General features: G+C 39.7%; 2 protein-coding genes across 7 annotated transcripts in view; one reads left to right on the top strand and one right to left on the bottom strand.

Annotated features, from left to right (window-relative positions):
- SELENOF (selenoprotein F) overlaps positions 1-12,518 on the bottom strand; it is a 33,439-nt gene extending 20,921 nt beyond the window's left edge. Inside the window, exons 1-2 of the mRNA XM_036350067.1 lie at positions 12,191-12,518; positions 4,582-4,749 (exon numbers count right to left, since the gene is read on the bottom strand). Coding sequence (XP_036205960.1) covers positions 4,582-4,749; positions 12,191-12,265 — 243 coding nt within the window. The 5' untranslated portion in view covers positions 12,266-12,518. The remainder of the gene's footprint in view (positions 1-4,581; positions 4,750-12,190) is intronic.
- A 696-nt stretch (positions 12,519-13,214) lies between these two features.
- HS2ST1 (heparan sulfate 2-O-sulfotransferase 1) overlaps positions 13,215-22,229 on the top strand; it is a 153,481-nt gene continuing 144,466 nt past the window's right edge. For 3 of the 6 annotated variants that reach the window (XR_004974033.1, XR_004974034.1, XM_036349441.1), the window contains exons 1-2: positions 13,215-13,349; positions 21,911-22,046. Coding sequence is in view for 2 of the 6 variants with exons in the window: in XM_036349439.1 (XP_036205332.1) it covers positions 13,226-13,349 (124 nt within the window). In the remaining 4 variants the exon portion in view is untranslated. Of the gene's footprint in view, positions 13,350-14,637; positions 14,758-21,910; positions 22,047-22,229 lie in introns of all 6 variants that reach the window. The other 3 variants (XM_036349439.1, XM_036349440.1, XM_036349442.1) reach the window with 2 other exon arrangements.

A 22,229-nucleotide genomic window follows, 5' to 3' on the forward strand; every position in this document is an offset into this window, starting at 1 on the left:
TAATATGCTTGGATAGAAGCTGGTCCTAATTTGTAAATACCTAAAAAAATTGACTACATTTATTGTTCATATTAAAGCCAGATGACCCTAGCTGGTTTGGCTCAGCGGATAGAGCATCTGCCTGTGAACTGAAGGGTCCTGGATTCAATTCCGGTCAAGGGAACATGCCTGGATTGTGGGTTCAATCTCCAGTGTGGGGTGTGCAGGAGGCAGCCAATCGATGATTTTCTCTCATCATTGATGTTTCTATCTTACTCTCCCTCTCCCCTCCTTTCTGAAATCAATAAAAATATATTTTAAAAAAAGCCAGATTAAATGTCACACTTAGAAAACATAAAATATTTAAATAATATTTTCAGTTCAATTAAATAACTACACAAAACAAACTTTAAAACTTGTTACACAAATATATGGTAGTACATATATTTATAGCCACTTATTAGCTGTATGACATTAGGCAAGATCTCTGTACTCAGACTCAACTATGAAATGGGAATAATAATGGTACTTACCTTACAGAGTTGTTATAAGGATTATATAAATTAATTTATATAATGTGCTTAGAACACCACCTTCATTTAATAAGCACTTAATGAATGTTAGTGGCTATTCTTAAGTAAATATTTGTGTCATTATTTACTATTGTTGCTACTCAGGAGCCTTAGTGATTTTTAAACTGAATTTGAACTGTTGCCAAACATTATTTAGATAATTAAAAAAAGCTTCTTTGAGAATGTTTTTATATTGTAATTAAATAATCTGTTGAAGACATTTATATTTAGTTTCCTTTGAAGAAATTAGTTCATGTATTGATACTACAGATAATACAAAAAAGTGCAGCTATTTTAACAACTGTGAAATTTCTTTAGTGGCTACAATTTCATGCATAGTTAGCTTAACTTTCATTTCATTCTTTTATGTTTTACACACTAATAGCATTCTATTTCTGATAGGCTGAAGCTTAAAATTTACTACTATCTTGAATAATGCTATTTAAGCTGACTTCTAAATGACTCTTAAATTGGCTACAGAATTTCCAAGTAAACTGAAAGTAACTAAATGTTTTGGTTCTTTTACCAGAACTGAGAAAAGTTACATGACTTATTTTTAAAAAATGTATTTTTATTGTTGAAAGTATTACAGATGTTCCCCCTCCCTTTTTCCCCCATTGACCCCCTCTGCCCTGAAAGTATCTGATAATTTTAAATAAGAAGTAGTCAAGGAATTATGTTAACAAAATGAACTATAAATGCTGACCTTCAGAGAGCTAATCTGGTGTTTTCCATTTAACTCATTCATTTTTTTTTAAAGTTACTATTAACATTTTCAAAATGAGAGGCAAAATAGTGTAGAGGTTTAAAAGCTTGGAGCTCTGAAGTCAAATAACCTGAGATAAAGCCAAGATGTGGCACCCAATTGTTGGGAAACTTTGGGCAGATTATACCTTAGTTTTCTCTTCTGTTATATACAAACTAGAGGCCTGGTGCACGAAATTTATGAACGGGAAGGGTCCCTAGGCCTGGCAGACGATCAGGGCCGATTGGGGCCTTCTGGCTGCTGGTCAGGGCCTTCCTTTGTTCCGCAGCGCCCCCTTGGTGATTAGTGCATGTCATAGCAAGTGATCAAACTCCCAAACTCCCAAGGGGACACTTTGCATATTAGCCTTTTATATATATAGATAATAGTATTTACATTATAGTTATTGTGAGGATTAAGTAGATAACATTTCAACACATAACCAAGGTAAAAAAACACTCAAATATGAGATAATGTAATTATTATAACAAAACTAAAAATTCTGGAATGATTTGCTGGCTAGAAGTCACAAAACTAGTAAGCAAGGAAGCTGAGATGAAAACGGAACTCTTCAAACACTCTTATAAAAGGAGAGAAAGGGATAAACTTCCACTGAACTATCCACATGATAATATTACCTCTGTACTCTCTGGCTTGCTTGCAGCACAGGTAAATGTGAAGGCAGAATATGATACACATAGAAAATGGGAATGCTACTATATAAAGCTGGCCAATTAGCATTAGTCTAACTCCAACTAGGTAACAGGATGAGAAGTGGAGAGGATCTGACTATATTCTTAAAATTATTTTATACACTACATATTTAGGTCCATTTATTCGAATCTAATGAATTATAATAATTATTGAGAATACTTTTATTATGTTTTAGTATTATCTATAAAGTAGATTTTTAAGTGAAAAAAGAAAGAAAGAAAAAGCCCTATGGCAAATACCTGAACTACTGGGCTATTTTCCAGAACCAGTTATGATATAATTTGGGGATCTGCAGGCTAGACTTCTACTGGTATTCTGTGAATGAGACCAATATGTTCCAAAATTCAAATAAAAGAAATCTCTTCTCAATCTGTAGAGTTAAAAAAAAGAAAACTTTTAAAAGTTTCTCTTTTCTAAAACTTTCTTAAACCTCTGAAATCTGTTATCAAGTGTTAGGTTAAAAATACTACTGAGAAAGGGCAATAAGTAAAAATAACGTTTCTATGCACTTAGTTTATAGTTTAGGCACATCTGATTTCAGTCAAAGGGCAGAACCTCTCAACTGACTTTTAATTATAAGGGAGTGTGTGTCGTAAAAATTGTTTATTATAGAGCACCCCTTGTTATTCAATCCTTGAAATTTTGTGTCTCGGGAAATAATAACTGTTGGTTGAACAGTGCACAGACCTTGGAAAACCATAGAATAAAAGCTTAAAGATGAGAGGATGACTCATACAGATTCCTTCAGCAATTTATCCCATCAAAATCCCAAAAAACAACAACAATAACAACAAAAAACAAAAAAACCAAGGGGGAAGGGTGCTACTAAACTAAGTCCCGTGTAAACTTGTTTAAATTTTATTTTCAGGCAAAACGACTGACATATTATGGAAATCTTCTAAACATTAAACTATATTATTGGTATATTTGAAACAAGAAAATGAAAAACACAGAAGACTTGAAAGCCAATTTTGGAACACTGGAAATTTCAGGCTGAAAACTGAGAAATCAAGTATTAAATTATGGTTGAATGCTAACATTTTAAAAGTTTTTCTGCTTATTTTTCTTTAGAATTATGAAACTGTATTTAGTTTTAGAAATAAACTTTTACTTGCTAATAATGAGAAGATACAATTACTGTCTGAAAGCTTTACAAACCGTTAATCCTTAAATGTATGTTAACACCTCACTGTGTATAAGTGAAAAAATATGAAAAGGAAACATAGAGATGCCACCATTTTTTTCACTCATCCCCAAACATAGAGATCTCACTAATTCAGTTTTATTTGAATAATATAAATGATCTTTTCAGGGTTCTTTACAATGTAAAGAAATCTAAGGACTGTAATAAAAAAGATTTAACAAAGTTTTTTAATTTATTGAAAAATATTTTAAGTTCACTGTATATTTTCAATGAATAAGGCTGTTGAACTAATGATTTACATAGACTAAGAATTACTATCTTGCCTAGAAACATTAAACTGGGCATCCCTCATGAAGATGTCATCTTGGATAATGAGCACTAATTTGATAATGCTTGTACACCTACATCTGTTTCTGTATAGTGGCACATCTGGCACTACGGAGTGGCTAGTAGGGCATAATACTTCAGTGTTAGGTTCTTTTACATGTATATTTAGAACCATTCCTATGCAAAATGTGTGTATATGGTTGTATGCATACCTCTTATTGTAAACCTATATACTGTGAAGAAGTAGTTGACTTTGATACTTGATTTACTTTTGTAAATATTTAGGATATTTTAAGTAAATGCATGTCCAATAACATTAAAAAAAATTAAGGAAGTTAACTATTAATTTCAACAGTGGGTCAAAACATAGCAGATTTTATTGAACAGCTAGAGCTACCTAACCTTGGTGTTAAAGGTGAGGTTGTGCCTGGCAATACTAGTAACATGTGTGTAAATTAACAGATCATATTTGTTAACCAGATTAAAAACTGTAATTTCTTTTCTATAATTTTGTGCCAGGTAATGGGTGTTTTGTTTTCATCCCAAATTTCATTATAAAACTGATTCTTGAATAAAGGCATCTGATTAATTATTTCTTTGACTTCATGTGGCCATCTTTTGGAAAGCATGGGGAGCTTCAGGATCCAAGCATGCAATAGTAATTCTGCTCCCCCTCTGCAGGACAACATGATAGCATGGGGTCTTGGCATGTAATCATACTTTTCCTTCCTGTTTGTTTTGATCTAATGGAACAGGAAAGAAATCCATTTGAGTTTCTAAAACTACAAAATGTAAAAGCCGAAGACTTCTTTATATATATTCAAGCTGATTTAGTATTCTACCTTATCTTAACTAAACCATCTAATGCAGCAGTTCTCAACCTGTGGGTCGCGACCCCTTTGGTGGTCTAACGACCCTTTCACAGACCATCCTGCATATCAGATATTTACATTACGATTCATAACAGTAGCAACATTTCAGTTATGAAGTAGCAACGAAAATAATTTTATGGTTGGGTCACAACATGAGGAACTGTATTCAAAGGGCCAGAAGGTTGAGAACCACTGATCTAATGGGAGAGAGATACAAGAAAACAATACCTTTTTGTTTTCAAATTGTGCTTCTTCCTGACAGCATCCTCTACAGTCAGGATCCAGCTGAAGCAGGTTGAACTGTCCAAGAAGATCACAGGAGCTGCAGAGCAAGTTGCTGGAGAAGCCTAACTCTCTGCAAGCCTCTGATGAAAACTCTGCCCCGAAGGCAGACATCTGAAAATAAAAAATAGAAATAAAACTTATTCAATATTTACATTATAAAATTTCCCAAAAGAGAGAAACCAGGATTGTCAAAATCTAACACACTGGAGATAAGTTACTTCATAACCTTATATGAGTCTTTGTTCCCCCTTACTCATCCCCATATAACTTTTTTTTCTTAAAAATCTGTCATCATTCACATTTAGCTAAAATATGGGCTAAAAGATATATTATCTCTTTAGATATGTATATTCATATAATATATTTTATTAAATATGCAATAGTTTTTAAAAACAAATTTCCATTATATTAAAAAACTTAATACCTGTTTATATGGGTCTATGGAGTAACATTAACTTCTATTCTTGATCCCGACTACATCCTACAGAATTATCTTCACTCACATGTAGGAGAGGAAGAGTGGAAAGGGGAATGGGAAAGAATAGGAGCACATCAGAAATAAAACTTTGGAGTTTAGGTACTAGCTCCACCACTTACAAAATGTGTGACAATGGAAAAGACAACCTCACCAAGCATTAATTTTCTCATTGATAAAGCAAAGAGCAGTACTTCCTACATAAAATAGTTTGCAGTTAAAAAATGAAATGACATATGTAATCAATCAGAATGACTGGCAAGAGCAGGCTTTCAAAAATATTAGTCTGTTTCCCTCACCCATTCTTCTTTCATGTTTCAGTGAATGGGGCATACTTGTATCTGTCGAAACTCAATGCCTCTACCTGTGCTTCAGCCTCTGCCATACACACAGGGACTTAATTTTACCGGTAATGGTAATTCTTCTGGGTATCCAAGCCCTCGATTCTAATTGTTCTCCCCACACTCCACCATTTCTACAATGTTACTCTAGTCTGGTTTCTGATTTTACCACTCGACTAAACTTGCCCCAAATCAGTAATACAAAGGCGTTCAAAACTTCTCTAGTTGCCCCTTCCATGGGCTTGTCCCCTTCCTCCTTCCTCTTCAATGCATTTCTTAAATGTTATTGTTTGCCATTTCTATTTTTGGTTCTCTCTTTGGTGTACATACTTTCATAAGCAACTTTTTCTCCCGCATGGCTTTAAATACTGATTTACTGAAAACTCCCAAGTCTTTTTCTTGAATGTCAAGCTTCCAACACCAACAGCCTACTTGATGTCTCATTTAGATGTTGCAAAAGGCACTGCAAATTCAAAATCTCCAACAGTGAAAAAACAAACAAAAAAACAAAGCAACCCCCTCCCCCCAAATATCCAACAGTGAAACTTACCCTTTTCTCCTTAAATCTATTCCTACCCAATGTAATTCAGTAAAAATGGTACCATTTTCCCTGACCAGGAAGTTGCCCAGGTCAGTCATTCCAGATTGCACATTTTTCACCATTCTTACAACCAATTAGTTAACAAGTTTTGATAATTTTGTTTCTTATAGAGCTCTCAAATCTTTTCCTGCCTCAGTGGATTTTAAATGGTCACTGACAGCTGCACCTCTAATTACTTCTTCAATCCCATTCTACTTTTCAGCTATAATGAATTCCTCAAATGAATAATCATGCGATTGTACTTGATTTTATTTTTACATTTATTGAGCATCTACTGACAGGTGGCATGAATATACAAAACATGTATTGAAGTCTGACAACATCTTGATTTAAATCCAGCACAGAACAACCTTACTTTTGAGTTTCTGAATAGGAATCTCAGAGTTTTGACAAGCAAAGGAGAAAAAGCAGAGTTGGTACTTAATAAATGTAGCATTATTCCCACCTTCCACTGTGAAAGTATACTTAATAACTACAAAACACTATTTATGGGTTGATTAAAGCATTGTTCTCTGCACCGAAGGGTTGTGGGTTCGATTCCCGGTCAGGGTGAGTCCTGGAGGCAGCCAATTGATATTCATTCATTCTCCGCTCCCCCCGCCTCCCCCCCGCCCCCGCTTCCTCATTCTGTAGAATCAATAAAAAACATAACCACGAGTGAGGGTAAAAAAACCCCACTACTTATGTTTTAATCATTGTTTAGACATAGGACAGAGGATAAATGTATGGGAGATACAATGTAACTTGAGCTTCATGAGTGAAATTTTTTTTCTGGTTCTACCAATGATTTGGCAGACTCAAGCTTTGAATCTGAGGACATTAGAACATATTTTTAAGCACTTCAAGATAAACACTAAATGCTAAAAATACAGAAGAGGAGTTCAAAATTATGCCTATTCATCTTTTTATTACCAAAAACTAAACAGCATTTAAATGTGCACATTAAGGTCAAATATTAAATTTTAAAATAAGTAGCCACACCTGTAAAAAAGACATAGATTCTAAGGATAGGGTAGGACTGTGGTCAGCAAACTGCGGCTCGAGAGCCACATGCGGCTCTTTGGCCCCTTGAGTGTGGCTCTTCCTAAGCCTTAGGAGTACCCTAATTAAGTTAATAACAATGTACCTACCTATATAGTTTAAGTTTAAAAAATTTGGCTCTCAAAACAAATTTCAATCGTTGTACTGTTGATATTTGGCTCTGTTGACCAATGAGTTTGCCGACCACTGGGGTAGCATAACCCTGATTGGGTTAACCATTTCACCAGTTAACTGCCATGATATTTTGAATTTAATTAAAAAAGGTCCGCCGCTTGCATCTATAGACACTTATAGCATACAAATGGTTAACAGTTTAACTTTCCCCAAATTAAAGTAGGATTGACATGCTAAGACTCCATTTTCTCCTCCCTGCATTATACATTGATACTGACCTTTACTCTAAGAAAAATAATAGGCTTCTCACATAATTTCGAAAAGATTATAAATTTGAGACTAAATAAATGAACCCCATGAAAATGAATACAAGAAACATCAAGCTCTTACACCACTTATTAAGCACTTCACATCATCATTTTATTTAATCTTAATACCCTAAGAAGAAGGTATTATCTCCATTTTACAGAGAAGTAAACAGAGGCTTAGGACAGTTAAAGTAATTTGTCTAAGACAACACAGCAAACAATAGGTGGCAGCATCAAGATTCTAATCCTGGCCTGCCTGCAAAACCCTTAACCACTGTTACTAACTACTATGTTTCCCAGAATCCATGATGCACCATTGCTGTATGGACCACTAAGAATAACAGCAAAAATGCTGACAATTATAACTGTGTTACCCACTGAAATAAGACTGATCCAGATGCTAACTTTTGAAGAAAAGAAGTCAAAATTTTCAGAATCAATGACACACAGTATGATCTATTCTGCTGTTAGTATAGTGCCTTTCTGAATGTAGAAAATTATACATGAGCTGAATGAAGGATTGAATACCACTGAGTCCTGGGGCACTCTAGAAACAGCTCCCTTAGGCCATACTAAAATATTAACTTTTCTATTGCTTAATCATACTCAGAATGTATTTTCATATTAAATCACTTTCTATTCTCCCAATTGTTACCTCATTGAAATACTGATAGCTGTGACTGCTTTAAATTAGAGCTATTCAGAGGCATAGACAGTGATAAAACCTCAACTTGTCTAGTGAAAGGACTCAGAGGTGTGAATTGAAGTAGGAACTAAATTCTCTATTCATTTCATTAGCTCAACCTCAAGGAGCTGAGATATTCTTATTCTCTTTTTATTCAATGTCAGGTTAGGTTACAGATATTTGGTTCATTTTTATTACTGAAAACTACTTATTCCACCTGGTCTTTTGCACTCCCTCAGGCTAAATGTGAAATGCAGTATTTCTAACTTCTAAGTGTTTTTCAACAATCCTCCACACACACCTCCCTTTTCATTTTCAAGGATTTTATTGCTGTCTTTTCTTAAAAACACTAGTCATTAAAGGAGAGACAGAAATAAATCTTAGGGAAGTCAAAACAGTTCAACAAGGGGGATTGCTCAGGACTCCCTTTTTATTTTCAGGGTCATTTTGTATTTGTAGGAGTCGGGGTTCATTACCACTCTACGCTCACTGCTCTACACAAACTACAGATATCCTGATGACTTTAATTGCAAGGAATAAATAACTAGGAAGCTAGTCACACTTCAGAGGGATTTAAATGAACAAGTACATGTAAGGCACTATATAAAACAGTTCCTGTATTCCCTTCGGCTACATTCTAATTACCATGGGAGCAGAGACAGTGGAGTACAGACACATACACAGAGCCATATGGTGCAGTTAAGATTGGGGGTCTGTGTAATACAGCATAAAGTATGATCGTGGAAAGAGTACTGTATATCTGCTTTTGCAAATCTGGAAATGGATGATAAGTTAAGTCTTGTATTTTTTAAACACCTTACTTTAGGCTTGATCAGGGAGAACACCTCTACATTTTTGCTCTCCCAAAAGAGGTAAACACACTGGGAATTAAGTCTAGATCAGCGGTTCTCAACCTGTGGGTCGCGACCCCTTTGGCGGTCGAACTACCCTTTCACAGGGGTCGCCTAATGTGCATATCAGATATTTACATTACGATTCATAACAGTAGCAACATTACAGTTATGAAGTAGCAACGAAAATAATTTTATGGTTGGGTCACAACATGAGGAACTGTACTTAAAGGGCCAGAAGGTTGAGAACCACTGGTCTAGATAGACAAGTATCAGGTCAACAGGCCTTGTTAAGGAAACTGAAGGAGGACAGACAGTCTTAAAAGCAATCTGGGAGCATGCCTATGCCTTTCCTTTCTCTCCCATTACCTCTATAACTTGTTTGCTAAGCCCATTTATTTTAAGAATTACCTTTTCTACCTCTAATTTACCCAATAAATGTTCTCTTAAAAAAAAAAAAAAAGGCACCAGAGAGCCATTGAAGAATTTTAATAAGGACAGCTAAGTTCCAGAAAGATGACTTTGGATGCATTGTGGAGACTAGATTGAAAAGGGAGGAAAGAGATGGGGAGACCAGTTAAGGAAGCTGGTGTGGTAAGTCCAGCCAAGCAGAGATGGTGACTTGAATTTAGGTATGTAGTACCTAAGTGGAGAATGGATTAAGTGGATTGGCTTGGAGATTTTTAAGGGTTTGATGACTAATTGGATTCAGAGAGTGAGAGAAGAATTTTTTAAAAAATATATTTTTATTGATTTCAGAGAGGAAGGGAAAAGGAGAGAGAATCAACCATGATGAGAATCATGGATCAGCTGCCTCCTGCACGCCCCCTACTGGGGATCGAGCCCACAACCTGGGCATGTGTCCTGACTGGGAATCGAACTCTTACCACCTGGCTCAACCACTGAGGCACCCAGGCTGGGCAAGAGAAGAATTTAAAATGAGTAATTTCTGGTTTAGGCTATTGGGAAGCTGGCAAAGCCAACCATTTAAATTCTGGTAATTCAAAGGGTGAACCAAAAGGCTATTTCTAAGGAGGGAGATGATGGTAGCCTGAATAAGAGATTAAGAATAAGGGGATGGATTTGAGAGAAATTTAGTAAGTAAAATCAATTACACCCAAGTTTCTGGCTTAAATTCTGTATGGATGATCACTGTGGTAGATTGTTTAATAGGCATAAATTACTTTTATCCTGCATGTACCCTTCTTTGCAATGTGACTATGTCACTCCTTGCATGTAGAGATGGAGTCTATTTCCCCACCCTTGAAATCTAGATGGGTCTTGTGATTTGCTTTGACAAATATGGTGACGTGAAGTGACTTCCAAGGCTCGGCTTTAAGGCGCATTGCAGCTTTTGCTCTTTAGGAGTGCTGCCCTGAGACCACCAGGAAAAGAGGTGGTCTGGCCTACTGGAGGATGAGAGGCGACATGGAGGAGAACCAAGTGGCCTCAGCTGACCGTAAGCTAAAAATGAAGCCATCTCAGACCTTTCAGTCCAGCTGACCTACGAGCACAGACAGCTGCATAAATGAGGCCAGAGGCAATCAACAAAGGAACTGCTCAGAATCATGAGAAATCGTTAAGTTTTGGGATGATTATACAGCCATAGATAATGAAACAGTCAGAGATAGGAAAATCAAGAGAAGGCAACTTGCAATGTTATTCCTTTTTATTTCTGCATGATGGTGAACTCAAATCACCCAACATTTGCAAAAAAAAAAAAAAAAAAAAAGTCTTGAGTAGAAAGTTTAGAGAGGGGTCCGTCCAGTAATTTCTAAGGCACCAAAACCTGAATAATGAGTACTGTAATGCTAACTACAAAAGGAAAGAATTCCCTCTACCTATGGTTGTAAAAGCAAACAGGCAGGATCCTCAAACTCCTATAATAAAAGAAAAAAAGCAGAGGAATTAGGCCTTCGATTGGCCCTAATTCCCCCAAACCCTGGACAAATCAGTTAACTCAGATCTCCCAGGAAAGTGGTTCTCAACCTTGGCTGCCCATTAGAATCATCTGGGAATCTTTTTAAAATCCTGATTTCTGGGCCTCATCCTCCAGAAATTGTTTCTTTGTTATTAATGTTGTGGCCCCACCCCATAACAAAGAAACAGAATTTCCGGAGGATGAGGCCCAGAAATCGGGATTTTAAAAAGATTCCCAGGTGATTCTAATGTGCAGCCAAGGTTGAGAACCACTGTCTAGGACCGAGAAAACCCAGCAGGATCGTAAGAATACCTGAAGAATTAAGCTGATAAAAGAAACATGTGATCGCAGCACAGCGCCTACTAAAAAAGTTTTACTCGCACAGCAAAACACGGATTGCAAACTTTTTAGGAGGAATTAACCAATATTAAGTTGTTCGTGGTGAATAGGAAAATAAGTAAAAACTAGCCTTTCCTCAAAGATTAAGAACGCATCTGCTCTGTTGAAGAAAAATGAAGTAAAAAAACCCCACAAAACCACAAAAATACCTTGGGTAATACTACCCGCTTTTAAACGAGATGAAGACTATCATTTTAGAAAATGCATTTAAAAAAATAAGTTATGCTTTAGTATAGAGTAGCTGCTTTTATTGCAACAACGTTGTTTAAAACCACACACACACACACACACACACACACACACACACACCTGAAGTGCATCCAGGTACGTGCATGTCAGAGAACGGAGATAAAGGCTGTCTATGAATTAAGAGAACACTAACAGTTGAGAGAAAGAAGTAAATAGAAAGTGCACCCTGTATCCAAAGACTTGCGGGCTTTTCTCTAAAATCTGGGAACCTTGTCATAAAGAACGGTTTTATTTCCTCCCGTTAAAAAGCAATTTTCATCGCTTTCCAAGATTCATCGCCTTTCTCGCCGCTGGTGTGATTTACAGAGTGTTTTTAGCAGGAACTCTGCAAGAGGAGATAAATACCCGAGATAGTCTGAAGCCAGGAGAAAGAACCGTTAGGAACCCCGAGCCAGGAAGGATAAGCATCAAACGAGGAAACAGCCACGTCGCACTCCGGCCGCAGCAGTGGCCAAGGAAACCCAGTCCTCCCACCCTTTGCAAGTGTGGCTCCCAAAGCTGACCCGTCCTCCTCAGCGCAGCCCTCCCACTCGCTAGGGGGCTGCCGCCGAGGGGATCTCCACTCACCGCTTGCAGCACAGTCGCCAACAGCAACCTCAGCCCAAACGCCGGCCCAAGCCCTCCGCTTGGTCCAGCCGCCATCGCTACCGCCTCCCTCGGTCTCCGGCTGCCCAAAGGTCCCCTCAGCCAGGGGAGTCCACTCCAGAGCCTGACGTAAAACAGGCTGCTTAAGAGCGGTTGCCATCAAATCTGTCAGTCTGCAGAGAGGGATTACCCAAGGGCATACGGAAGCTTAAAGTTGATCGAATATCTTTACATTTGATATACATATAAAATCGTGGGTCCTTTCGATAAACCCATATCAGGCACTTTCCTAAACTCCCCAAATCTGTGCTTCTAAGGGTTCCTTCCTTTCATTCACGACATTGCCCTATCAGCCAAGAAGCTCCGCCCTCGTCAGTTTCGGCCAGCCTCCTTCTCCAACTCTACCAAATCGAATGCCGTTTTGCCTGACGCCTATCGCAAAGGAAACCAACTGTAACACGAACCGAGAGCGAAGCGCTGGGGTTCTGCGGTCCAATAAGCTCCACCGAGCGGGAGCAGGGGGTGGAGCCTCTGGTTGCCAAGCAGCGTACGTGTGTGCGTGCGCCTGGTGGCGGCGGGGGATGGGCAGGGGGCGGGGCCGGGGGCGGCGCAGCCGCAGCCGCAGCGCTGGCGGAGGAGCGCGCGGCCGCGAGCAAAGGAGGGAGGGAAGGAAGGAAGGGAGCAAGGCAGGCAGGCAGGCAGGCGCGGAGGTCGGTGACTGAGGCAGTAGAGGGAGGTGAGAGCCCGGCAGCCGCTTCGCGCTGTGTTGCAGCGCGGGCTTTTGGAGGGGGCAGCCGTCGAGTCGTCCGAGGAGAAGCGGGCACCGGCGGCGTTGGTGCTGGCGCCTGGGGGCGGGGGACTGGGAGGCAGAGAGGGGGGTCGCTGCGGTGGTGCTCTCGCTGTCGCGCTCTCCTTGCCTTTCTGCCGGCTCGGTGGGCTCCTCCCGGCGTCTTCCTCGCCTCCGGGGCTGCGCTCCCCGCCCCCCGCGGTATGTCTTGATCCCGAGCGGCGGGTTTCATGGGGCTCCTCAGGATTATGATGCCGCCCAAGTTGCAGCTGCTGGCGGTGGTGGCCTTCGCGGTGGCGATGCTCTTCTTGGAGAACCAGATCCAGAAACTGGAGGAGTCCCGATCGAAGCTAGGTGAGGAGCGGAGCCACTCCGGGCTGCGTGCGTGGTGTGGGAGGGGGGCCGGGACGGGAAGGCTTTGCAACCCGAGCTGGCGGGCGTTCGCCTAACCTGGGGTCTGGCTTGGCGGCTAGAGGCTGAAAAAGGTTGCAGGGAGAGAGCGAGAGCTGGGGACATGGAGAGCACAAGCTCCAGGAATAGTGTGCATCAAGCTTGAGTGCTTTGCTGGGCTCTCGAGGTCACGGGACAGAGGTTGCGAGGTCGGGCTTCCTAGAGCCAGAACGTTACCCCGAAGTAGGCATCCCGCGGGGAGAGAGCAAGACACATCCGAACTCGGTGGGGACTGAAACGCGCAGCCCGTGTGCTCTCTTAGCAGCCGTTCCGAAAGCCCGGGCAATGTCAGGGGAGGGGGTAACTCTAATTTGAGAATGTGGGCACCTGCATACAGAATCTTGAGGTACACCTGGGGCTAGATGCGCAGAAATGGAGGGAGATACCGGGCATGATGGTGAGGAACGGAAATGCTCTGTAGTGAGTTGCACTCCTGTGCTGGGGGCAGCAAGGGACCACACAACTGACGGGAGAAAGCAGCTGGCCAGGTAGGACAGGAAAGCAAAGAAAACGCTTCAACGAGATACCGAGACGAGGCATCCTGGCTCTTGATTTTTCTCAGTGTCCAACTGATTAATATTTTGGGCTTAAGATAGGAATATGTATCTGTCCATTGCCTCGCGGCAATGTTTATGACTTTAGAGGAGGGGACGCCGAATTATTGAGATTTAAGTTTATGAAGGGAAAAGCGGGATTATGCAAAAAAGTGAACCATATGGTTAAGTACCTTAAGGAGCTAACAGTGCTCACTTTAATGGGTGAGGAGGTCTGAAGTACAAAAAGTTGGGTAGTGAAGTGAAAGACCAGAAAAATGCACAGATTTAATAAGTACTTTCAGAGTAGAAGGGAACTTTGGCATTTGGGAGGAGCACGGAATGGGCAGGGGGTGTTCAAAGAATGCAAGCGATCCATTTTGATTTAAAAATGTACTTGGCACTTAAAAATCAGCTTAAGAGGCCATACTTTGAATATGGAAAAGTAATATGAAGTGTTTTTATGCATACATTTTCACCTCAGTGTTGCTTTAAATACTTTTTGAGAAGCAAGCAATAAAATACCAGCAGCAGTATAATTTAGACGTAGAAGTCATAGCTAGATGCTGCTGTGGGTGATGATTAGTATTTGAGACAAATGTATCAGAAAATAATTGTAATATTTCCAATAGTAGCTGAACGATTTGTTGTTTTGGTAGAATTTGCAAAAAGCCTTTGGAGATATTATAAAGAGCAGTCTATCAAAAAACATCAAATCCAGTTGAAGTGCAACTGAAGATGAAGAGGAGCTAAGGATAATTCCAGCCCTCAACTCGAGGGTAAAACTTACCCTTTACAGTTTTGAAGAGCTATCAGATTTATTTACTGTGATTTTATTAATGCATGATGGAAAAATATTCACTTTAAGTATTGAAGGTTGGTCAATACACTTTTTCTTTTGTTTGGATCCATTTAGCAGCATCCAGAATCATATTCTGGCCTCATTAATGATCCAGCTTTACAGAAAAAAAAATGACTTAGAGAAATTTGACACGTTAAAATTAAACTCTGTACTTATTCTTTGTTGAATGGCTATATTCTTGGACACATTATGGTGGGTTAGGATAACTTCAAATTTTTATTTTCTTTCCTTGCCTAACATTTTTTCATGATACCTGAAAGTGGTTTTCGTAGACACAACCTGAATGATTTTAAAAAGAGAGTTATCTGAAGATGTAGAGAGCCACAGCCAGAAAATAATGTGGTGGGTTGTTTTGTGTGTGTGTGTGTGTGTGTGTGTGTGTGTGTGTGTGTGTGTGTTTTACAAGAAAGAAAATTTTAGTCTGGCCAGCATGGCTCAGTGGTTGAATGTCAACTTATGAACCAGGAGGTCACAGTTCGTTCCCTGTCAGGGCACATGCCCGGGTTGTGGGCTTGATTCCTAGTGTGGGTGTGCAGGAGGCAGCTGATCAGTGTTTCTCTCTCATCATCGATGTTTCTATCTCACGCTCTCTTCCTCTCTGAAATCAATAAAATATAATTTTAAAAAAGAGAAAATTTAAATTCTAATAAATATGGATCATATGAAATCATTCTAAAAAAATGAGCCAAGAAATACAAGACACTTGAATTTATACTCTAGAGATGCCAAATTATGGCAAATAAAATATATTACTTTACTAGAGGCCCGGTGAATGAAATTTGTGCAGGAGGAGGGGGGAGCGGGGGTGGGGTGGGCGGTGTGGTTTCTCAGGCCGGCCTGTGCCCTTTTGCAGCCCGGGACCCCTTAGGGGATGTCTGAATGAGGCCAGCTGTCGGACATCCTTAGCACTGTCGCAGAGGTGGGAGAGGCTCCTGCCACCACCGCTGCGCCCTCCAGCCATGAGCCCGGCTTCTGGCTGAGCGGCACTCCCCTGTGTGTGCACACTGACCACCAGGGGGCAGCTTCTGCATTGAGCGTCTGCCCCCTGGTGGTCAGTGCACGTCATAGCAACCAGTCATTCCACCGATCAATTTGCATATTAGCCTTTTATTATATAGGATATGATTTAAAACGTCTTATAAAAGGCAGTACTAAAACAGATGTTACCAGTTAGTAATCTTCTTTAGGAAAGAAAAGCAGAAGAAGGCATAGCTTGACAACCAGACACAGTGCTAGGCACTTAAATATGTGATAATTTTATTTAATCTTTCAAGAACACTATAGAAAGCCATTTTTACAAATGCAGGAACAGTCTGAAAGATTATATAACCTGACCACATAGCTAGTAAGTATTAGAACCAGTGTTGGAACACAGGTTACATCTGATTTCAAATCAAGTGTGTTCCTTTAATTATACCAGGCTGCTTGGGACTTTATATTAACATCATACTAAGATTTAGCAGTTTGAATAGAATTTTTAAACTGTAATATCATGTTAATTGCATTTATTGTGAAGAATGAATATCATTTTGAGAAAATCCAATTTCTGACACAAAGGAATTGGTTTAGTGTAATGTCTGGCTCTTGTTTATATCTCTATAATGAACATAATTATATTACCCAATGAAGCAACTGAAATAGCTTATTTTTGCTACAGAAAAAAAAATGTGGTGGTTTTCTGTAAGTGTAAAATCACAATATTAAAAAGCATTCTTATTTTGGCATTAGAAAAACTATTAAACATTTTTGCTCTTAAAAGTAGTTTTTATTATTTATCTTTTCTGTTGTGTTGTAAAAGATTCCAAAGGATTGTGTTGTCTGGTAGTGCTTTATGTACCTTGATTTAAGGGTATTTTGATGGCGAAACCCTAATAGAGCAGTAAATATGCTCAAAACTTAGGTGTATTCATTGACTACTTGGGAAATTAACTATATAAACAGGAATTCATTAAGAAAAACAGTATCACATAATATAAGGTTGTTGTTTTTTTAATGAATATGAGATTATGGTATACATGTTACTCTGTACTTTGCTTTTTTTCAGTTAATACCATAGACAGCTTTCCAGGTCCATACATATAAGTTTGACGTACTCATTCTAATAACTGTATAATATTGCATAGTTTGCATTTATCGTAAATTATTATGCCATTTTGCCAATAATGACCATTAAGCCCCAGCTTATTTTTGCTTTTTTATAATTTCTTTTCTTTGGTATTATAAACAATGTTACAAGAAACATCTTTATACCCTAGTATGTCCATTTAACTCCTTGTGTGTTGATGTCATTTTCACTAGGATAAATTCTCCTATCTATGGGATTGCTGGGACAAAGGATATATGCATTTTATAATATAAGAGATTTTAAAATTTATTTTCCAAAAAACTAGTTTTCCAAAAGTTTATAGTAATCTACATTGCTAAAACACGCTCACAAACACTGAATACTGTAAGTGTTTAATTTTTGCCAGTCTGAAGCTGTGAAATATGTTGTTCCATTAATTTACATTTCCTCAACTTCTAATTAGGTTAAACATTGTTTAGTTGTTAGTTCATTTTCATTTGTCTATTGGGTAGTTTATCTTACCAATATTTAGGTTTTTGTTTTAAGTATTATAATTAGTAATCTTTTTATCTGTCATATGTTTTACATCTGTTTTTTCCAAGTCTGTCATGTGCCCTTTGACTTAATGGTGCATTTTGCTTATACAGAAATTATAACAATTACACAGTCAAATATATTATGTTAGGCAAGTAGGTTTCTTATTCTTGTTTAAGAAGACTTCCCCCAATCGAGATTATGTACATTCTCTATATTTTGTTACTGTATTTCATAATTTTTATTTTTTTACATTTAACTCATTAAAGCATTCATATGTTTATAGAGATTTCTTTGTAATAGCTCTCAATGAATAGTCACTTATGGCAAATATTATGTTAATAATCCATTTTTCTCATTGTATGTTATAGTTATTTATATACTAGAGGCCCGGTGCACAAAAATTTGTGCACTTGGGGGAAAGGGGGAGTCCCTCAGCCCGGCCTGTGCCCTCTCGCAGTCTGGAACCCCTCGGGAGATAACGACCTGCTGGCTTAGGCCTGCTCCCGGGTGGCAGAGGGCAGGCCCAATCCCTAGGTGCAGCCCCCTGGTCGGGCTCAGAGCAGGGCTGATTGGGGAGTTGGGGCGCCGCCCCCTGTCATGCACAGAGCAGGGCGGATCGGGAGGTTGCGATGCCACGCTCAGTCATGCTCAGGGTAGGGCCGGTTGGGGGGTTGGGGCACCGCCCCCTGTCACACTCAAGGCAGGGTCGATGGGGAGGTTGCGGCGCCACCCCCATCATGCACAGAGCAGGGCCCATCAGGGGGTTGAGGAGCTCCCCCTGTCACTCACAGAGTAGGGCCGATAGGGGAGTTGGGGCACTGCCCCCTGTCACACACAGAGCAGGGCGGATCAGGGGTTTGGGGCGCCGCCCTCTATCACCCACAGAGCAGGGCCGATCAGGGTGTTGGGGCGCCACCACTGTCACACTCAGGGCAGGGCCGATGGGGAGGTTATGGCTCTACCCCATCACACACAGAGCAGGGCCCGTGGGGGGCGGGGGTTTGGGGCGCCGCACCCTGTCACACACAGAGCTGCAGGGCGATCAGGGGGTTGGGGAGCTCCCCCCTATCAGGCACAGAGCAGGTCTGATCAGGGGGTTGGGGCGCCTTCCCCTGTCAAGAACAGAGCAGGGCAGATAGGGAGGTTGTGGCCCCGCCCCCTGTCACACACAGAGCCTCAGGGCGATCAGGGGGTTTGGGCGCTGCCCCCTGTCACGCTGATCCCAGTGCTGGGAGGCCTCGCGGCTCCGCTGATCCCGGTGCTGGGAGGCATATTACCCTTTTACTATATAGGATAGAGGCCTGGTGCATGGGTGGGGGCCGGCTGGTTTGCCTTGAAGGGTGTCCTGGATCAGGGTGGGGGTCCCCACTGAGGTGCCTGGCCAGCCTGGGTGAGGAGCTGAGGGCTGTTTTCAGGCTGGCGGGTGCCTGAAGCTCCCAACCGCTCCTTTTTTTCTTTTTTTTTTATTCTGGGCCAGCTTTAGCTCTGGCTCCAGCTCTGAGGCCTCTGCTGCTGAAAGCAGGTATCTGGTTTGTTTGGGTTCTATAATTGAAACACTGTATCAACTCCAGCTCTGAGATCCCAGCGGGCTGAAAGCAGGTTTCTGGGGTTTTGTTTAGCTTCTATATTTGTAACAATGTTTCAAACTGCAAGCTCAGAGGCCAGCAAGGCAGGCGGGGAACGTTGGTTTCCTCCGTCACTGAAGCCAGCAAGCCTCATGTTCGCTTCAAGCTGCTGGCTGCCGGCCACCATCTTGCTGGCAGTTAATTTGCATATCACCCTGATTAGCCATTGGGAAGGGTAGCGGACATACAGCTAATTACCGTGTTTCTCTTTTATTAGATAGGATTATGTTTTTGTATGTTCTTGGATCAGTTTTGGACTCCATCTTTTTCCACTAGTCAGTATTATTCAAATGTTAGGGACCTATTGGTAGGTTTCATGGCATTCATGAATTTCCTGAAATTATATGCATAGCTTTCATCAGATTTGCAAAGAAGTATGAGATCCTGTTAATGGTAAGAATCACTGATTTGTAATAGATAGTTCATATTTAATGGAGTGTGTTTTTTGTTTGTTTATAACAGTAACATATCACAACATGAAGCTTCTGAGTTACATTTTGGATATAAGCATATAAGTTAAGAAAAAATTTCTTTGGGTGTTACACTGAAAAAAACTTCAGGTTATTAAAATGTATATTTAATTTTCCTAATGAGATATGGAAGATGACATGGAGTCCAAATGAAAAGTTACATAGTTTACTAGTTACTTAGTTGTTTACTTAGAACTGTGTGTGTCAGAATTTGTTGCTTTATTTCCTACAAAGGAGCCCTTTCTGAATCTCAAGAACATACCTGTTGCTAATGCTGACTGTGGAACAGTGCAATGAAACTTTGTTACCTAAATGTTAGAATTATATGCTTGATAATTTTTATTTTCTATAGGGTCTAAGAATTTAAGATAATATTTGTTGTTCATATGCTTAAAATGCCACTACATAAGTTTGTAAATGTTTTAGGGCATAATATTTTCCATAAGGGGCAGTAATTCAGAATGGATTATGTAGTCATTTTTATTGGTGAAATTTGTAACTCACTGTTCTTAAGAACTGCTAAATTAATGAACTAATAATTCCAGGGCCAAGATTAGACTGCTCTTTGGAATTGGGTAGTTTTTACAAGTGCCTGAAACCATACAACACCTTTAAAATGTTCCCAAGAATGCTAGATTTCTCTACTTTTGAAATTGTTTGAAAACCTCACAGTAGTGACTGTTTAGAGGACTTTGGATAATTGGAATGCAGTTATTCTAGAATTGCTCATTGGTGCCTCACTTATGAGTCTTGGATAGAATTTCTAGTGCTTTGAAGTAGTCACCTGAAATAGTGATCTCAATTAAGGTAACCCCAGGATGCCTTTCTACCACTCTGCTGAGCCTTCCAATAGCTTTTTGGCACTTAGTGAAGTTGAAATAATAATGAATATTCAAACACACCTCTCCAGAAAGACTACTTTTGAGGGATGTCCTTATAGATGGACTTTAATAATGGTTCACTGTAGCCTAATTATTTACAATTACCTATCCACTTACTTATAACAGCATTTATATACTCTGCCTTTCTGTCTGTTAACTATAGATTAAATGCTTATTGGGCCACTTGTGCATCTGGTCCTGTTCCCTCACCTACTTAAGGAAATGGTTCCAGAAGTTTTCCCTCATTCTCCTATAATAATAATCTCTCTTTCTGCTGGATTCTTCTTCTTCTTCTTCTTCTTTTTTTTTTATAAGATTAGAGGCAGTAAGAACTCTTTTTTAAAAAAAATATTTTATTGATTTTTTACAGAGAGGAAGGGAGAGGGATAGAGAGTTAGAAACATCGATGAGAGAGAAACATCGATCAGCCGCCTCCCACAAACTCCTCACTGGGGATGTGCCCCCAACCAAGGTACATGCCCTTGACTGGAATCGAACCTGGGACCTTTCAGTCCGCAGGCCGATGCTCTATCCACTGAGCCAAACCCGTTAGGGCATGGATTATTCTTATTAGCATATGAATATGCTATTATTTCTCCCAACCATAAAACATAACAATACTTTCTCTTGACCAATGGAGCAGTTTAGTTTTTGGTCTTTATTGTACTGGACCTGTGAGCAGAAATTGATAACTTCCTCTTTTTTGATAAACTTTCTTTACTTGACTTCTAAGATTTTATACTCTTGGTTTTCTTCCCATTTCACTGGTCACTACTTTGTCTTCTGTGTTAGATTCTTCTTTTCTCCTCAAGTTCCTAAAAGAATATACCAGAGCTCAGTTCTTGGAACTCCTCTCTATTTACTCTCCCTTTGTTGGTGATTTATATGCTGACGACTTCCAAATATATATATATTTCTAATTCAGACCAATTTCCTGAACATTAGATTGATGTTATTTGGCTGCCCTCTTGAAATTTTATTTGAGTAATTGGTAGACTTCTCAAGCTCAATATCTAAAATGGATCTTCTGATCTCTGTCCACTGCCTTGCCTCATCTAATCCTAACCCATTTTATCTCTGACCTCTATCTTCACTCATCGTTAGAGTTTTACTTGACTTTCCTTTTTCTCACACTCTGTTTCTACTGTCAGAAAAATCTTGTTAGCCTTACCTTCAAAATATTTCTAGACTGTGACTACTACTCAACATTTTCACTGTTACCACCCTAATAATTCAAAATACTCATCATTTCTTCCCTGGATTACTGTTTTAACTAGTTTTTCTCCTTCCACACTTGCTTCCCTATAAACTATTCTTAATATAACAGTTTGAGTAATCCTTTTTAAATGTAAATCAAATCCTGTTAATCTTTTGCATAAAATCCTTAGAAGCTTCCTGAATCAGAGTTACCCTAGCTGCTTTTTAAAACAAAGTCCGCAATTTTATTGGCTAACCACAATAAATAACTTTTTCATTCTCCTTGCTGTATTAGGTGATCATTTTGGGATGATTTTCCTCTGCATGGGTGACTCAGGGTCTTTGGGTACCTTCTGTATGCAGTTCTGCCATCCCCTCAGACTTCAGAGTTCTCTGCCGTCACCCAGAGAAGAAACAAGACAGGGTGAAGGGTGAGCAAGTCCCCTTTTCTAAACTTCTTTGGTTTTTTTATCCTCAGTTTATTAACATGGACCAATCACCATCTACATGCAAGGATGGAGGCTGGGAAATGGGGTTTTTAGCTGACAGTCATTTACCAGTTAAAATTGGATACTATGGAAAGGGGAAGCATATACATATTTGAATTTCCTGAA

Source organism: Myotis myotis, unplaced genomic scaffold (assembly GCF_014108235.1).
Source record: "Myotis myotis isolate mMyoMyo1 unplaced genomic scaffold, mMyoMyo1.p scaffold_m19_p_2, whole genome shotgun sequence".
Taxonomy (NCBI): Eukaryota; Metazoa; Chordata; class Mammalia; order Chiroptera; family Vespertilionidae; genus Myotis; species Myotis myotis.